The sequence below is a fragment of the Rhipicephalus sanguineus genome, chromosome 6, assembly GCF_013339695.2.
Source record: "Rhipicephalus sanguineus isolate Rsan-2018 chromosome 6, BIME_Rsan_1.4, whole genome shotgun sequence".
NCBI classification, from domain to species: domain Eukaryota; kingdom Metazoa; phylum Arthropoda; class Arachnida; order Ixodida; family Ixodidae; genus Rhipicephalus; species Rhipicephalus sanguineus.
Window position 1 is genome coordinate 61,790,643 of NC_051181.1, and position 18,762 is coordinate 61,809,404.

Consider the following 18,762-nt stretch of genomic DNA (forward strand, 5'->3'; position numbering starts at 1 on the left):
CTATTTATTTTTGTCCTTTCTCTCTAGTTTCCTGCCACATATAACTGTCTCTTACTTACTTCTATCACAGACGTGTTCAGCTTTCCATTGTTGTCCCTAAATACCCAGGCTTCATGTAGGCTCGGCCCCAACCATACACCTGGGTGGATATCTCCACATTAGTCAGAGAATTCTCTGTCGTTTCCCTATCTCCCCCCAGCATGTGCATTGTTCTTCTTCATTAATGAATCTCACTTCATAACTACGCGTTCTAAGGCAACCCGATCTCACTTCAAACAGTAAAGCGCTTCCCCTCGAATTATCGTAAAATGCCTCCCTCCTTATTTCCTTTTTGCCCTTTCGGTAGTTACTCAGAGCCGGTTTTTTTTTCTATTGCTGCCGTCCAATTAATCCTCTCCGCCTCTCTGACTTTTACAGCGAAAGCTGTTATGAGATCATTTCACCGGCCGTTTTTGGCGCCGTAGTTGTCCGCCGCCACCGGTGTCCGTAACCAGTATCTCTCGAAATAAAAAAAAAACGAAAGAAGAAAAAAATTCCAGGATGGAACGAGGTTCGAACCTACGCCATCTGCGTGGGAGCCCAGTATTCAACCTCTGAGCCATGCCGGTGCTTGAAACTGCTTTGCAAAAAGGTCCTATACAGGCTTCATGTCGGGAAGGAACCACATTAGCATATGCAATATAGCGTGGTAGAAGAGTAAAATAAGCACCAAGCGTCGCACAACGCGAATTCTGTAACCAGGCGTCACACAATGCGAATTGCGCAACGAGTAGGTTGTTGAATGCTTCCAAACAAGGAGGTTTAAACCTCCTTGCTTCCAACCCATTACAGGGCTCTGCCATAATTCTTCGTCGTCATCAGGCACAGCATCAACAAAGCGCGCATTATGCCTTACATGCGTTTAGCAGGTACCACGGCTCTCCGTAGATTGACGAAAAATGGCACAGTGCCTGCTGCCCTACTTCTAAAAAATTACAATGATTTATAGCGTAGTGGGTTCCTCGCAAGTGCACTTGTATTGGCTGCCAAGGAAGCCCATAAGCGCATGATCCATTTCCTCGGGGTCTCAGTAATGTTCTTCGCCCCCCCCCCCCCCCCGTCCCTCTCCCACGTCAACATATGTTATACAGCATGACGGGAGAGGGAAATAGTGACCGGGCGTCACCCAATGCAAATTACATAATTGGTGGGCCTTTAAAGCTTCCAACCCATTACAAAGGGCTGAGCCATAATTCTTCATTGTCATCAGTCGTCACTTCAACAAAGTACACATAATGCCTTACAGATGTGTAGCTGGTGCCTCGCTTCTCCCAGAATGACAAATAATGGCTTAGTAGGTGCTTCCCAACTTCACAAAAATTGTGATTTATGGCGTAGTGGGTACCTTTCTAGTGTACTTGTATTGTAGCCCCAAGAGAGCTTACAACGGGCTCTAGAAACGCCGCTGTTCCAGCTTTCGCTGTGACTGTGCTGCGGTTTCAGCGCAGGCCTGGCGTCTTTTTGCTTAACGCACTTTGTTGACATATTGCTTACACTGCCAGCCGTATATTTACTAGTGAGTCTCCTGGTTCTTTTTCTCCCCTGTGTCAACATTCTCCCTATACAAATACCGGAACACCTTCTCTGCCCATCTACTCTCTTTCATATTCCTTAGGCTCCTTTCAAGCCTCATTTTGCTCCGAGCTTCCCTCACCTTAAAACTTTTCCATCCCATATTGCCTTTTACAGCCTCATTTGTCGTCTTCCTGTGAGCGCACAACGCGAGGCGTCCTACAGTCCTTTGATTCACACCCATTACTGAACGCACTTCTGGGGTGCTATGGCGGAGCGATGCCTTATGCCATATTCTATGCGATTCTTATCATTCACCACTCGCGGCCAGCTGATCGCGTTACGCGGACGGACAGTCACTCTGACCACTCGCCAAGCGCGAAGAGCACGGAAAGCATTGGAATCAGAACTAGCATCATTCCGCGATTGCACCCATGACCTCATGCACATCACTGAGTTCCCGAATGTAAGCCTCGGAACCATTACACCTTTCCGCAGACCTCCTTTCCTGGATTAGCAAGCGCCGTCTTGTGGCAAACAAAAGCAGTGTTTCGGGTTTTGCAGAGGTGTGGATCACTAACACGCAAAAGGACATTTCTCTTTACCGTTCATAGAATTATGAATTTCTGACAACTCAGGGGTCTGCTTTGCATAAACACCCAACATGTAATGCTTGTGAATGGGATGAAGCTGATTATGCGCCAGCTTAGAGAGAACCAGGAAACCAACAAATTGGGTGCCAGTTAAACTGGTAGGTGGTGCCATGAAGGAGAAGAAAAAAACTGAATGTGGCGGTAGAAATCTGGCCAGGTGGCGGCTCTAGATGACGGTGATCATGTTCATGACAAGTAGGGCCCGAATGATATACTACGCAAGATCGTGAGATACTGAAGGTTCCAAACCAGTTTGTATGTGTGTCCAAGTTTTAGCGTATCTACAGTTGTCAAGTTGAAAATGACATAAGAACTACTTGCCTGAAGTGTGCATATTGTAGTGATGTGGTTTCTTTTTTCTTGTGTGCAGTACATCTACCAGCTCTGCAATGCACTCAAGGTTTGCCACAGCCAAAAGGTCATCCACCGCGACATCAAGCCGGAAAATCTTCTCGTCGGTTTTAATGGCGAGATTAAGATCGCAGACTTTGGCTGGTCCGTGCACGCACCGTCGTCTAGGTGCGTTTGTCGGAATCTTCCTCCTTTTCAGAAATTGTTTTATGTAGGTGTTCACCAAGGACTGGCTGACACCACTTCCATCACGGAAATGATGTCAGCATGAATGCGCGTGAAATAGTAAAAAAAAAGACTTGTACTGAGGTGCTTGATCAGGGAATTGGGCCTACAGCGCCTTGGTTTGTGGAGACAGATGCCGCCTGCTCTAACCACTGTGCTGCCAACACAAACACCCAATGTGGCATAAATGTGTGTTACCTATGTTCCTTTAGTGCCTCCTTAAACTGGACTTTCTCTCCGCTTTTGATAGGGGTGGTGCCGCCATCTAGGAGCAGCTAAGTGTAGTACTGCATCATGACACTCTTATTAAAAGTGCCAAAAGTGAGCACTTCGGTATTGTCAACGCAGTGGAGGCTTCAATGTAGTGGAGGCCTTCTGCTTCAGTGATGACAGTTTCCACACCTGGTTTCTTTTTCATGACGAATTGGCCTGTGACGCCTTGTCGCCAACAGTGTGGCTTCAACACACACCAGCAGTGTTTACATACCACTTAGTGCTTCACTTGTGATGGCACCAGGTGAGGTTGACGGGCGAATCTCATGAAAGTGAATGCTTTTTGGTTCAGTGAGAGACGCCAGCAGGAAGCAAAATGCCTTTGCACAATCACGGTGCACGCTATAGTCGCGGACAATTTTTCTTGGCAAGGAAGGGAAGGCTGCGGAGCCAAACTACGTGTGTACTACAGCTGCGGAATATAGTCCCACAATTTCATCCATGTTTTCTGCACGAGAAATAAAAAAAACATTGCTTTATTTTCTACTGGATGCTGTTTGAAAAGGCCGTCGCACACACCGAGGAGATATTTATAATTGTTTCATTTTATGCAATGTCATTTCGTGTTTTTGCACGTGTGAGAACATTGCACATTTTACGTGCACCTCGCAGTCGAAATGGCGTCTTCGTCTTCAGGCGAGTGCTAGTCTCTATCCAGCTTTTTCAACGAGTCACCGAAGGAACTTGTGACGAATTTGACCAACAGATGGCTCTGTAAGCAGTCAAAACAAATGGTGTGTGATGTTTACACTGCCACCACACGTGCCCACCCGGAGCTCAGCACCGTCGCCGTGCACAAGAAAATGAGGGAACTGACCGTTGCGAGTGTGTGTGCCGTGAGCCGGATAAAAGCTGAAGCTTTTTGAGGTCCGCTGCTATCCCCAAAGCGGAGAAGACCCCTCTTCAAGTGGGGAAGAAGTTCTGAAAAAACTGGAAGGACATGAATGCAGCTGTATGACAGTAACGAGCTGCCTACATCGGCGAAAATCGCTAAGGATGTATCCACTGACCCCGACATGCAGATGCCTGGTGTTAGTGAAAGGACTGTGCGCCGACTGCTGAATGACATTGGCTTCGCTTCTCGCAAAAGAAAACGGAACTCTGCGCTCTTAGAGAGGCAGGACATTGCCGTGTGGCGCAGAAAGTACCTGCGGACCGTGCGAAAGATGCGAAGGCAACACTGTTATACAGGTATGTTTACCAAACGCTCATTCCTTGTGCATCGCTGTGTGTAATATGGCAGTCCTGAAGCAGTGTGTTAGAACGACAGCTCTTTGAGGTGCCTTCAGCGGAACGCTAGAAAGCTTACTGCTTTAAGTTTGTGTGTTGTTTTTTTCTTGCAACGCTGTCCAATTTTCGTCGATTAGGAGGTTCAGCAGTGAAAAGTAATATGAAACGTGTGTTCCTTTTCATTGCAGGACTGTGTGCTTTTTAGACGAGACATGGGTGACCGCAGGACACATGAAAGAAACTGTGTGGGAAGATACACGTTCTGACAAGAGAAGACTCATTCTGGCAAGGCATGATGACTGATCTGCAAGCACCATCTGGCAGGGGTGATCGCCTGATTGTGCTCCACGCAGGGATTGAGAAGGGATTCGTGGAAGGAGCGCGACTCGTCTTTCGCGTGAAGAAGACATCGGGCGACTGCCATTCAAAAATGGATGGTAACCATTTTGAGAAGTGGTTCGTGGAGCAGCTATTGCCGAACATTGAGCCGGGCAGTGTTATTGTAATGGACAATGCCAGCTATCAGTGTTCACCTTGAAAAGGTGCCCTCTTCGTCAGCTAAAAAAGGCGACATTCAGTCGTGGTTGCGACGCAAGGGCATTCCTTTTTACACTGACCAGCTAAAGGCCGAGCTGCTGGAGCTTGTGAACGAGCACAAGCACAAGTGTGCTGGGTACAAAATTGACACCCTCGCTAAAGCAGCTGGTCATGATGTCTTGCGGTTGCTGCCTTATCACAGCGAATTAAATCCCATCAAGCTAGTGCTGAGCCAAGTGAAAGGGTACGTGGCCACGAATAACACAATGTTTAAGCTTGATGAGGTAGAAAAGCTCTTGCACGCAGGCATTGACTTGGTGAGCGAAGAAAACTAGAGGTGGGACTGCACTCATGTGAAAAAAATCGAAAACGAATCGTGGGAGAGAGGTCGACGAATGTTGTTGTCGACAAATCGACAACAATATTCAGAGGCTGGTAATAGAGCTTGGCTCGCACGCAAGTACAAGCTCCCAAGGCAGTGCAAGTGAGACGAGCGCTTGGGAAGAAATGCTCCGAGTGTCTTGTGCTTCTTGCTGGAGGCGTCAAGAAAAATATAAAATAAATGTGTATTGAAGCTTCTGAACCATTATTTCAATGTGAAACTTTTCATTTTGTCATCAGTTTGTTTTCAACTGCAGGCTATTATTTGAAATAACGTGACTCTATCAACTGCATATCTGACAAAACAGACATACATTTACTAAGACAATCGGTAACATAAAGCCATGGCATGTGCCACATAATAGTGAACATCGCTACGACACGAGTATATTTTACGCTAAAATGTACCTCATAAATTAATGTACGCGAGCTCGAAACAAGGAACAAGTCAAACATAGTTGATTCGTCATTAGAAATTCTTATTCAATTAGTATTTTTCCTTTTAAACATGCACAGGAGCGCACGCTCAAATAATCGAACGGCCGTCGCAGGAGATACGGAACGTTCACAAGCGAAACTAAATTCGAAACGCGCGCCGTACTGGACTACTTCTCGGAGGAGTACATGTACAGTAGCTCCGCCCCCGTAGCTTTCCCTTCATAGCCAAAAAAAGTTGTCCTCTCTGCCTCTTGCATTCGTGAACTTGAGCATCTTGTAACTCAACCGGCTGCAAAAGACACTACGCAGCCAGAGCACAGTGCTCGCACCTTTGCCAAAGGAACTCCCCAGCGGGACGGCGGTTGCCGACGGCATTGTGCGCACCTACAGTATGGCCGCCAACTCTCAAATTGTGTGCCTTTCACTGGAGCTGGTTGAGAGTTCACGAAGCGATTGTCTAACAAAGCATTGGTCTTGCTTGCATGGCTTGCGAGTGCCTGCGGTTTCTGGTAGATTTGTGCAGTGTGTGCATGCAGTGTCTCTGGGAAATGCATCCTGGTAATGAGTTGTTAGACAACTTTTGCTTGTGTACCGACTGTCGAGGATCTCTGTACTGTGGTAGGGTGCCCCTGTTGTCTAATTGAAATGGCTTTACATACCTAAAGCACCATACCTGCCGTTTCATTGTATTGCCGAATGCCTTGTATCACCCAGAATGCCGTTTATACAGATTAGGTGCCTGTGAGATGCTGTTTTTGACTTCACTGTTTTGGGCTGGGCTGTCAGTGTGTACCGGCTGACAATAACAGAATGCTGAACTCGGCACAGGGGCGCACTTGCATTGCGACGTTGTCGGTGTGCACATGAAACGGCACATAACACAATTCATCATACTTGACAGGGATCGTGAAAAAAATGCTCCATGAAGGCTTGGGCGATACCTGCACACATCTCTATAAGAAATAAGACATGGTCATTGACCCAGGATAATGACCCGGCTTACTTTCAGTGTGACCACACGCGCGGGCATGTGGCGGCAACAGGTTTCTCGAATGATAATTCATGTGCAACTACTTATGTGAGGACTTTTCACTTTTGTGTTATATGGATTCCTATGAAAGAGGTGCCAAAAATAACATTTTTCTTTTTCTTGATTAACGTTGGGAGTTCACCACAGCCAGCTTTATTTGCTCCGTAGCCTAGATTATGCATTCGATTGGTGAGCCTACTGATCTGAAATACAGAAAACACTACAGTCAAATGAAAAAAGAAACGCAAAGATTTTCTGGAAAATACTAGGCATCGTTTGAATCAAAGAAAATTAATCGATTGAGGGGCCTGTTTCTTTATTAGACAGAACCTGTTGGCAATCTCTTAGCTTCATAAAAATTGTTTTATCACTCCAGATGTTTACTGTTCATTAGAAATTTGCAGAGTTCCATAGGAGTGTAGTCCACAGTCACTATGGGCGATGGTTGCAGCAAAAATGCGTCACAGATGAAACATGTATGTTTATGAAGCTAGTTAAATAAGCATTCATGTGGCAAATCACCTCTGCGGAGATCCGCTTGGTGGAAAAAAAGTTCACAAAAAAGGGAAAAAGAATTTCATCCGTCCAGTAGTAACATGATGTGACAAAGGAAATCCGTGTGAGTTTCTCAGAAACCATTAGACTTCCTGCATTGGGGAGGGGGTGGGTCTGGGTGGTCGTGTGTGCCACCAAAATTGTTTGATTTCCTGATATTTCTAATATGTCTAATGCTCTAAGTAGCTTTATACCATAGCTATGATAAGAAGCAAGAAGTGTATAGTTTTTTTTTAACATTGTTAAGTGTGTGAATAATAAATATATCACCAACACAGTGCATCATACTATATACCAGTAATTAATGGCGGCTTGAAAAAATTGGCGTTTGCGCAGCTTATATTTCGGTGGTTATGTATATTTTTGTGCATTTGTAATGTAGTGCTTTGCCAGAATACTGAAAAATAGGTCTAGAAGAAATGCGAGAAGAAAGGAAGGTACATACCTGCATGAGATTTGCAAGAAATTCACAAGAAAACCTGTAAACTTACTGGCACTCACAGTAGAGCTATCATGAGGAAGGACCTGCCATATTGAATCATCCTATAGTTGTATACAACTGACGTCATCAGCCGGACTGCCGGTGACCCCGCCTTCTGATCACATTGCAGAGTGCATGAGCGGGACTATTTCTTTAGTCGCGGAGACGATCGGCTGCCGCGCTTCGGTGGTCCACGCAGAGCATCTCCTGACTTAAGTTGTATCCGAATATAAGATGAAAATGGAAAGAGATACAGTAGCTGCACTTGCATCTGTGTCATATGTTTGCAAAGTATCTTTGTCCAGTCCTGAGTTGATTGCATTACGCCACTTTTTGTCACTTGTCAACTTGCATGGGCACTCTATGTGGTGATTGATCAATGTTTACCATGGCATGAATCCGTACCATTATCGCGATTTGTCCGTTACAATGGTTCATTGTTATCGGCCTACTTTATGTAGATATGTACTGATTGATCGATCTCCGAATCACCCATATGTTGCACTTATGGGTGCATAAGTGGTTATGCATTTATGCATTTATGCAATGGTTATGCATTTATGGCATGCATAACTCTTTTTTCTGTAATTGGAATATTGGCCAACTTGAGGCTTGTGTCAACCTACATATCTTCATACTGAAACGTAGTGCGTAGAAAACTGCACACAGTGAAGATGGGCGCTGACTGCAAACTGAAGTTTATTTAAGGAAACCTCTCATCGCACATTTGGCACGCATGCCACCACAAATCAAGAAAGAAAAGTGCATGGGTACCTCATGAACATAACAAAACGTTTATTTGCGTGAAAAATGGTACGAACATACATGCAGTGATGGAAGTGCTGCTCCAATTGCTCCAAACTGCTCCAAAAGAGAAATGCTGCTCCAAAGTGTAATATTTGTTAGTAACTGCTCCAAACCTGCTCCAAGATGGCACTGGGCAACTGAAAACGGTGAACTTTTACTGTGTGACTATTCAGCGAGCCTAAATGAAACCAAAAACAAGCTGTATACTATCATCTAGGATGCAGCTTGTATACTAGCTGTATACTAGTATATTGACGATGCTACATGTATTGGCATTGTTGATATATATCTGATTTAGCTGTACATTTGGACCTGACAGGCAGACTGTTTTGGTGAAATTTGTGTAAGATTAGTTCGTTTGACGACTTTGGTATGTGACTATCACATTTGCCACTTTATCAGCTTTGACCCCATTTAAAGTGTTTAGCTCATTTAGCTTATTGTATTCTTGAAATTTTCAGTGCTGGCTATTTTGGTGAAGGATGCACATTCGGGCGAGTTGGTGATTGTACATCTTGTGAAGGAACCGCACGAAAGCGAAACATTCACTGCTCCTTTTGTCGTTTCGCTTCCGTGCTGTTACTTCAAAAGATGTATTTTCGTGAAATACAAAAATAACATACTGAACTCGTACCGATTATAAGCTGCTTCTTTGGCAATAGTTGCATGTGACTGTGGTTACTTTTGTAATTTGGTGCTCAGCTTTATCGCTTTTATATCATTTCTGCTACAAGTATGGTATTTTAAATGTATGTTGCTCATATTAATTTCTGTTCAGTGACCATCCATCTGTTTAATTATTTGTTTTTTGCAATTTCAAGTGATTATTGTATGTGCAATATGTTTAGTAATAGATGTTAATATATGAGATGCTTAAATGATGCTTTAAACTCCAGGAGTTGTTTGGGATATTTTGCAATATGCTCCGAGAACATCAATAGCTGCTCCAAACTAGCATTTTTTTCTGCTCCAAAAACACTTCTGGCCACTCCAAAGCACTATTTTTTCGCTCCAAGATCTTCTCCAAAAATCAAAATGTTGTTTCCATCACTGTACTTGCCAACTCGCCCAGTACACCACGTTACTTCAGTTCATTTCAACACATCTTGCAATGCACTCCATGATGCCGGGCCCTCTTGTTTGCTGTGTGTGATGGTTTCATTAGTGTGTGTGTTGGCTTGTCCTCTTTGATATTAGAAAGGAACTCGTGCTTTATTTGGGGGGGGGGGGGGGGCATTGCTGCATTCACCTAAACGAGAAAGCATGCCTTTGTGTCACAGGCGGGCCACCATGTGTGGCACGCTGGACTACCTGCCACCCGAGATGATTGAGGGCGCCGCCTACGACGAGAAGGTGGACCACTGGGCCCTCGGCATTCTCATCTACGAGTTCTTGGTGGGGAAGCCACCCTTTGAGTCACCCACGACGCAGGAGACATACAGGCGCATACGCGAGTGCAGAGTGCAGTACCCTCCGCATGTAAGCGCTGAGGCACGCGACCTTATTGGCAAGGTGAGCACCAAAAATCCGTCAAGTACGAGCGGAGTTACAGGGATTTGTTGCACGCTTCGAGTGCTTTCTCTCTCCTTTCGTACCAGTGAGCGCGCTGAAAATTATGCAGGGGGGGGGGGTGGGGGGTAACAAGGGGTGCAAGAAGATGCGTCCATTCTTCAGCGCGCATCATGACCTTGAGCACTTCCTTTTCTTTTTTTTCTTAGACCGCGTGGCTTACTTTCAGTGTGATCACACGTGCGGGCACGTGGCGGCGTCATGCGGCGGCCGCAGTAGCTATGCAGCTCATGATACTCAAATCAGCCGGTGGTCATGGACTTTGGGTTTGTGGCGCGGTCATTTAGGTTTCTGGCATCATTTGTCAAGAGAAGACCGAGCGATTTCTAGCTGACTTGGAGAAAATTATAATTGTAAATTCCAGACTGCGTGCTCTGGCTCGCGTGTTCTCAGGAGCCTCGACTATCAATCGGCACCATGCTGAAAAAGTGTTGGAGTGCCCCTTTAAGCAAGAGCGTTGTATGGCCGATCGGTTTGAAAAAATAAAGCGGCTTGGCGTCATGAACATGAATGTTGGGGTACGTTAACAGGGTACACAGCACTTAAAAGCCGGAAATCTGCCCCAAAATTGCATTTTCAACCTCGCTTTTCAGCACCGGTCCGCAAATTGTCACTTTGGCTATTTTATGCATTGTAACATGTAAAAACTGCAACCACATGCACTCCTTCAACATTATGATTTTGCGACATGGGCAGTGCGACCGGTACTGACTGAAGACTAAAAGGAACGGACACACACAAGTGCTGACTGACTACTGGTTTTATTTTTTTGACACATGTGGTTAATAAGCACAAAAAAGGATCACATGGCGTGTGCATGTCGTGACAGGGTGTCATTTGATACTCAATTAAAAAATTGTACTTCCTTATCATGCAAAGCAGTAGAGATCTGGCTAATGCATGCACTTTGATTCACATGCATGTGGTAAGCTTTTACAGTCTCGTGATTGATTTGGTTATTACTTGTACATAATCCTTGTTTTATGAAACATTGATTCGCAGTGGCACGTTTTGCAGTGCGCAGCCATGTTCACGGTAGCGGAGTTCTTGACAGCTCCCTAAGACGGACACTAAAGGGACACTGACACAAAATTTTAGGCCTCGCGTTTTTTTGCTGCAATGTGCTGCAGGGGGCCTATTAGTCATAACATGGCACATCGTTTGTTGCAGCGCGTGACAGATAATTACAGGCTCCTCATTACCGACCAGTGTGTTTCAGTTTCAAAAATGAGAAGCCTCCAGGTGCAACTATCACCGTCTAGCGGGTGCAGCGAACGATCACGTCAGCACACAGAACTGTGACGCATTTCCGCGCGGTTCGCGTTGTCTACTCGCATTCTCACGCTTGCTGCGCGTGCTGTGCGATGTCGCCGTCATCATTGCGAGGCATCTGCGGATGTGACGAATGCTTGGTACAGCACCAGACATGAGCAATGCATGAGGTCATGTCGGAAGACGCATGTGTGCCAAGTCCGGCGTCTTTACCATGAAGCAATACGCCTCAAAATTGAGCCCGGAAACACGACTCTTCTGCACGGGGGACTAGTCCGTACATCCACAAGCGCGCACAAACTCGATCCACTTCTGCCGCCGAGGTTCGTTGCGGGGAAAGGCATGCAGTGATACGCCTATTCCAGCCTTCGATGGGCCTGTCACTGCAGCCCAGACAGCACAAGGAAATAAAGAAATCCTTTCGAACAGGAAACGGGAAAGCAGTGTCGCCAAACACAAAACTTTCAACGCGTGCGCTGTGGCCGCGGACTCGCGAGCAGCCGCCAAGAAGTAGGCTGCTGGAGCGAACGCGGCAAAAAGAGAGAAAAAAGGCGGCTATGACGTCATCTTGACTTGCTGCAGCGTGGTCATGTGGGGGACGTGGGGGGTCACCGAGGGTCATCTTTGAGGGTGTCAACAGCGCGTGGGTGTCGATCGCTCACGCAAACTTCAAAATTCACTTAAAATACCTTCCAAGCTATCGATATTTTGCCGATGATATAGTATGCATGTTCACGGGAATCGATCCCGCAGGCTATCTCGGCCGCAGAATTTTGTGTCAGTACCCCTTTAATGCAGCGCCTTGTCTGCCTGAAGTACTTTTTATCACATGACAGTGGCATAAACTACTCCTGTTGAGCATGGCACAAACTGCTTCTTGTGCGTTATAGTGCAGGTAGCCTTAGACGCTGGTCTAGGTCTATTGACAAGATTACACATCTTGCTTAACGGGTTACTTGCGGGAAAAACCACTCGCACGCCATATCGCTCGGCTGTCTCTTTTAAACCGTGCCCAATCTGATGAATGTAATGGATTACTGCATACTTTTTCTCTGTTTGATTCTGTGGCTAATATAGTACCCCTTTCTTTATCTTCTTCACAAGCCCTTCACATGCTGAGACCAGCGTGGTTTGCGGAAAGCCGGCCTTATTTAGAGGGCTAGCTGTTGTGAAAAGCTCAAATTGACAATGTGGTGGCAAGACTTTCTGATAGCGAATCCTAAACACGTTGTAGCTACGAGTCTTTTTACTAGCTTCGAATGTGCCGACACATAGTTTCAAATTGGCTTACTTGATCTGGGATAATACTGCCAGCAAATGTGATGGCCTATTCATAATTCAGATCTTATTCATAAAGAAGTTGTCTTTCGAGTGTAGCCTCCCCCTTTAAAGGGACCGACAACTGGTCGCAACGTGGGATTAGATCCTGGTAAAAATGAAGAGACTGTAAAATATAGTGACAGATTCCAGCATCCTTTTCGCGTTGTCTGTGGGATTTATATTTTAAATCATGTTTAAAAGTAACAAAAACTGATATGTTGCGCAGCCTAGCGGAAGAGCCTTGAAGCTGGATTATGGAGTCGGTCACTTTTTGCTGTACGTAGTCACATAGTCTCATGCTGTCATGCGCGCCATAATAAGTCCTGAAAATTAGAGTATGTATAGTATTGTCTATCCCTGCTCTATTTTGTGCTGCTTACGAGGTAAAAGCAGTTGCACGGTGAGAAGCGGCGCTGCCTTCGCAGTAACCAGTGGAACATGTCGAGCCTTGGCGCATGCGTGCACTCAGCAAACTGCCGCGCTCGGACTTGAACCCCTCTTGCGCTCACTGTTTGCAGCATGCGTTGTCACTTGTATTTACGACTTCATATTCACCGCATATTGAAAAATTCTGATCACAAATGTTTCACGGCGTTTTCCACATTACCGTTCCGTGATTAGACGCTCTCACCGGTAAGCTTTCCGTTGCGCTAAAGAAAATGGGCACCATAAAAATTGGTGGTCAGTCCCTTTAGTTATATATATAAATATAATAAATATTATATAAATATTGTAATGATGGTGTCGAACGGTAAGGAGTACTAATTTGAGTGAATTGAAAGTCAATTTGAAGTGAGCCGATATACGTTGAAGTATAAATCAAGTGCACAAAATTTGAATTAACGTATGTTGAAGTGGATGAAGTGCCTGAAATTCGAATTGACTTACGTTAAAGCGATTCAAGTGTGTTAAAATTGAATTAACGTACACTGAGGTAAATCAAGCGCATTAAATTTTAATTAATGCTCGTTAAACTGCATCAAGAGAAGTAAGAGTGCTTCGCACAGCAGTGGCTTTTGCCTGTGATTTCCTTGTCATTAGCTAAAGGGACCCGGTCACGGGGAGGGGAGGCTGAGGAGATGGCGAGTGGTACAGTTTTAATGGCCGCCTTTCATGTAGTGGCCTTACCAAGTGAACCTTGACGGGACAATAAACATCACAGTTCAAGTATCAAATGCAGTAACTCTTTGGCTATGGCACTTCACTACTGAGCTCAGTTTTGGGTTTAATACCAGATGTCGTGGCTATATTCTCATGTGCTCTGGTTAAATTTGCACCCCCCTTCCCCTACCCCCCTAAAAAGGAGAACCCTGTGCACGCCTCGCCTATGCTAGAAGGTGAGCAGTTAAACCTGCCTATAACGAACCTCCGTACAACGAATTCCTTGATATTACAAAGTTTTTCTATTTCCTGCCGTTAGTCTATAGCAGGCCTGGGCAGTATCGTGATACAAGAGTATTGCGATAGTATTTCAGAGATACTTTCGAGTATCTGTATTTCTGTTTCTGAAAAGTGTATTTGTGTCTCAGTAGTGAAATACTTTTAAGTTGTATCGTTTGTATCGTGATACTATGCAGGACGCGAGTATCTCGTTACATTTTTTTGTTGGAAATGAGTTGAGGCGTGTTTCCAAGGGGGAATGACTGTTTTTTTTGTTTGTTTTTGTGCCAAGACAAGCAAAGGCGCCCCGCCGGTCGCCGACAAAAAGGGTGGCGATGGTTTCCCCTCATGCACAGAATGGTCCATACGGTGAAGCGCGCGACGCCACAGACGGCAGAATCGTGGAAGCCTTGTTGTTGGTCTCTGCCGACGAAAGTCGCTGTCTCTCAAGGCCAGTGCAGCACACCTAATTTTTTTCGGGTGGCAAGCCATTTCTTCGTGACCCCCGTGTGGATACCGCCTTCGAGCAGAGGCTTGGCAATGCTTTGCGTGCATTCAGTTGTCAAAGCGGCGACACTTCGAAAAGCAGTTCCCGTTGTCGCTCATCAGCAACCATGGCGCAATAAAGAACACGGGACAAAGAAGTGACCAGGACAAGTGCTCACTATCAACAAAGGAGGTTTTTATTGCAGAAACAGAGCATATATAAGCACCCTTTGAAGCTGCAACAATGAAATGAAAGGTGATAGACACGTGTCTTTGCCAAGAATTCATGCTCTTTCACAGATAAAAGGACAGACGGAATGCTGACACATCTGTTACCTGCCCTGGCTATCTCTGACGCCTCTACGATTTCTCTGGTCATTTTGTCACGGTGCCGATAGAGAACAACTGTCTGATTGAACAGTGGAGCGCACTGTGGCTTCGCGTCACACTTCTTACAATGGGCGGCAAGGTGTCCGTCAATGGCAGTGTTCCTGATTTTGTTGTTGTGCTCGAGCAAGCGAACGTTGAAGCATCTGCCAGTCTGGCCTATGTAATGCCTTCCACATGAAAGAGGAATGTTCTAAACAACGCCTCTTGTGCATGAGACGTAAGCGTTTTTGTGTCTGATGGAGCAAACAGCTTTCCGCTTCCTTGTCGGACAACTCAACTTACACAAACTCAGAAGCTTGTTAGGTGCCGAAAACACAACCTTTACCCCAGAACGCTGCCCGACCTTCTTTAAATTGTGAGACAATTTGTGAAGGTACGAGATTACAGCCACCTTTTCTTTGGCTCGATTTTCTTTTGCGGTTCTCTCAAGTTCCGCTCTTCACTCAGACATGAGACGGACTTCCTTTTTCGATGCAGGCCCTCAGCGACTGAGACAATGAGATGCCTCGGATAGCCTGCTGCCTCCAAACGTGCCACTTGTTTTTGAAGGCTTTCATCCACCAAGTGAAATCACGACTTGCGGAGAGCGTTTGACAAAAAAGAAAGCACGATGTTTCTTTTTATAAGCTTTGAGTGCGCAGATGAGTACTTTAAAGGCGGTGTTGGGTCTATGAACCAAGGTTCGCGCATGCGCAGATTCCATCCGGTATCCGGTAACACGGCAACGTAAAGAAGTACTGTACGTTACAAGCAAAAACTCCCTATTGAAGACTGACCCTTTTGGCTAAGGCGACGAGTGCTTGCTGTTGTTTCTGATGGGGCGGTCTGAGCAGCTGTTCCTGTTTCCACATCTGTTTAGAGAGCTGGCAGGAGCGACTTGGGAGGGCTTAAAGCTTCTCAGCTCCAAACAACCTGATTTTAGGAAGCCAATGTTTGAATTGTGCAGTCTTGACTTATTTGGTTCCACTGCGTGTAGGTAATTATGGCCGGCCTATATGGGCAGCGGAATCCTCAGCCGTCTGGCCCACTCGGCACCGGGTCAGACGGCTGAGGATTCCGAAGATGGGGCCGACTTCGGCTTCTGAACGGTCAGAATAAACGACGTGAGGGGGGAAGTGTTTCAGCATGTAGATTACCCGAGAAGAGATATCGCCACACTGCAGGGCTATTCGGCTAGGAAGGCGGTATTTATTCACTACAACACGAATTTGTGCTCTTCTACAGCAGTAGAGAGTTTTCTTCCTTCCCGAATCTTGTGCTGAGTCCGAACTGACGCTGCCTAGAAGACAACCTATTTGAAATTCTCACACAGCAACCTTCTGAGCAAAGCTTATCTTATGCTCAAAATAAATGTTTACTTTTTCTCAATTCACTGATGTTCATTAGTGATCCGAGTGATTTGCTTAACCTGTGCTATTTCTAGCACAGCACATTTTGTTGTCACTAAGTATGTTGATTTCGGTGTCCAAGGCCTGTTACTCTTGCTGTGAAAGTGTACTTTTTATTGTAATAATACGTGTAATTATGACATTATTACTAATTATGTACTTTGTAACCCCCCCCCCCCTCTGTAATGTCTTAATGGCGCTTAGAGTACTGTAATAGAATTAGAGACGTGAGTTGGGCTGGTGGTGCGTATTAACTGCAGACATAACTGATCAGCGCAAAAAAAAAAAAAAAGGATAAGGAAATAACAGTCGTGTCGGTCGTCTCTACCTTGTCTGTTGTTTTTTGCATTAATCAGTTATGTCTGCAGTTGGTACTGTAATAAATAAATTAATGAACTGAAAGTATCAATGCACTGAAACTTTACTTACAACATTGTGCTGCACTTACAAATGTTTTTGCAGAATATGAGCGCCCTTGAAATAAAAAAAGGTATTCCATTATCTGTATTGCTGTATCTGTACTCCGGAATACTTTTTCGTCTTCTCCGAAATATCCCGTTACGTCAAAGGCAAATGTATTTCAGTATCTGTATTTTAGGTTTCCAGTCCATGTATTTTGATATCTGTATTCCGGAATACTTTTCCGAGTATCTCTGCCCAGCCCTGGTCTATAGAAGCACATGTATTTGCGACCTCTATGCAACAAAGTGGCAGCGGGAGACACCCTTCATATAACGAATTTTCGCCACCGACAACCTAGGAATTTTGCCCCGAATTTCGTCATTTTGGCACAAGCAGGAGGTGCATGAATCTTTTGCAGTTGCCCCACCAACGAGAGCGCTATGATTGACCATGGTTGACCATGATTGTGATGAGCAGTTTAGCATCAGTCTTTGCTGTTAGTATTGTTGGCTGGTTGAGTGCTTGTCTAAAGACAAATCGTTGTTAATTACATAAGTGTGCGTGGATCCCACAAAAGGCTTGTTAACTGGGACGTAAAAAAATATTTCGTTTCTTCTAATACAGCACCGTGGAAAACAACCACTTTTCATGCTTTTTTTTATGGTGTTTAGAGGTGCTGGACTACCTTATAACACAGCAGATGGACAGTAAAAAGGTATTGTTAGTATGTGTAGTCGTTACAGATTGAAACGCAACATTAATTTTTTAGTATAACGACTACTGTGAGCAATTGCTTGAGATCACAGCATCGTAATGCTACTAATTCGGCCGCTAAAGGTAATGTGCGCTCTTATGTAGGTGTTTGAGTCAAAATTGCACCGAAATGGCGCAAACTAAAGACTGGAAGCGAAAGTATGTGCATTACTTAGTCCTGAACTTTCGCAGTTCAATCCTTGAGTACTCTGTTCCTTTTAGGAAAGACTTCCAGCCCCCTACCCAAGAATGTCATGTTCACTCTATTTTAAAAATTTTTTTCTTATGTAGGCCATTAATATTTAATGAATTTCAATATGATTTTATCTTCTTCTATGAACTGCCTTTAAACTCTGCTTGTTTTTGCTCACAACAGCTTCTGAAGAGACGTCCTGCTGACCGCATATCCCTGGATGAAGTCAAGGCGCACCCGTGGGTTGTGAACAATGCGGACACTCAGATTGAGTGTAAAACCTTGTAAAAACATGAGTCCGGCTGATGTGTGTATATAATGGCAACATGTACAGGCACATTGAGGGCCTCTCACCATACTACTCATGGAAGTGTGCTTGCAGGTCCCCGCTTCAGACATGAGGTCCTTGTCACCATGTACGACTTGTTCCTCATCAATGTGTAGTAACACTTCAAGCATGAGGTGCACCACTCTTCACAGTGTGTGTCTCATTTTTTAGCCTCTTTTATTCTGCATGTTTTGACCATGTGAAGTATACACGCTTTTATCTGACGTACGATCAGGGATGCAACAGCTGCGCCAATTGCGCCATTTTGATACAATTTCGTTTTTCTGCGCCGAGCTGCGCCAAAACCGCGATATTTCTCGAAATTGCACCACGCTGCGCCAAAACGCCCCCGGTAACCGCAAAATTTTTCGGTTGCTCTAGTTTTAGCCTTGTTTTAACGCAAAACGAAGCCCGTATTGGCAACCTAATGTTGGGAGAAGCACTGTAGGCACCGTCATCCAATCCAATTCGACCCAGTGGCGCTTGACTCGAACAGGACGTTAATCTGTTCCGGTGTGTTTGCTGGTGGGCCGGTGGGCCTAAATGAAGTTTTTACTGCTGGTTCAAACGCTGCTTTACAGGGTCATTCAGCATGAGCAAAGGTGAACGCCCATTTAATGTGGAAGCACCGCATAAAGAAACGAGCCGTTTGACACGTGCTGCAAATCTTAGTGGGGATGTCGTTATTGTTTGGTGGATTCCGGTTCAACGCTGCCTTTGTTCAAATAGCAGTACTTACGTGCACGAATTCGCGGGTTGTATACAGTAA

The 18,762-nt window shown here is 45.2% G+C and overlaps 1 protein-coding gene across 1 annotated transcript in view; it reads left to right on the forward strand.

The window, feature by feature from the left end:
• LOC119395827 (aurora kinase A-B-like) overlaps window positions 1–18,225 on the forward strand; it is a 30,933-nt gene extending 12,708 nt beyond the window's left edge. Inside the window, exons 5-7 of the mRNA XM_037662836.2 lie at window positions 2,575–2,723; window positions 9,793–10,024; window positions 17,849–18,225. Of these exons, the coding sequence (XP_037518764.1) occupies window positions 2,575–2,723; window positions 9,793–10,024; window positions 17,849–17,953 (486 nt within the window). The 3' untranslated portion in view covers window positions 17,954–18,225. The remainder of the gene's footprint in view (window positions 1–2,574; window positions 2,724–9,792; window positions 10,025–17,848) is intronic.
• Window positions 18,226–18,762: the final 537 nt, after the last annotated feature.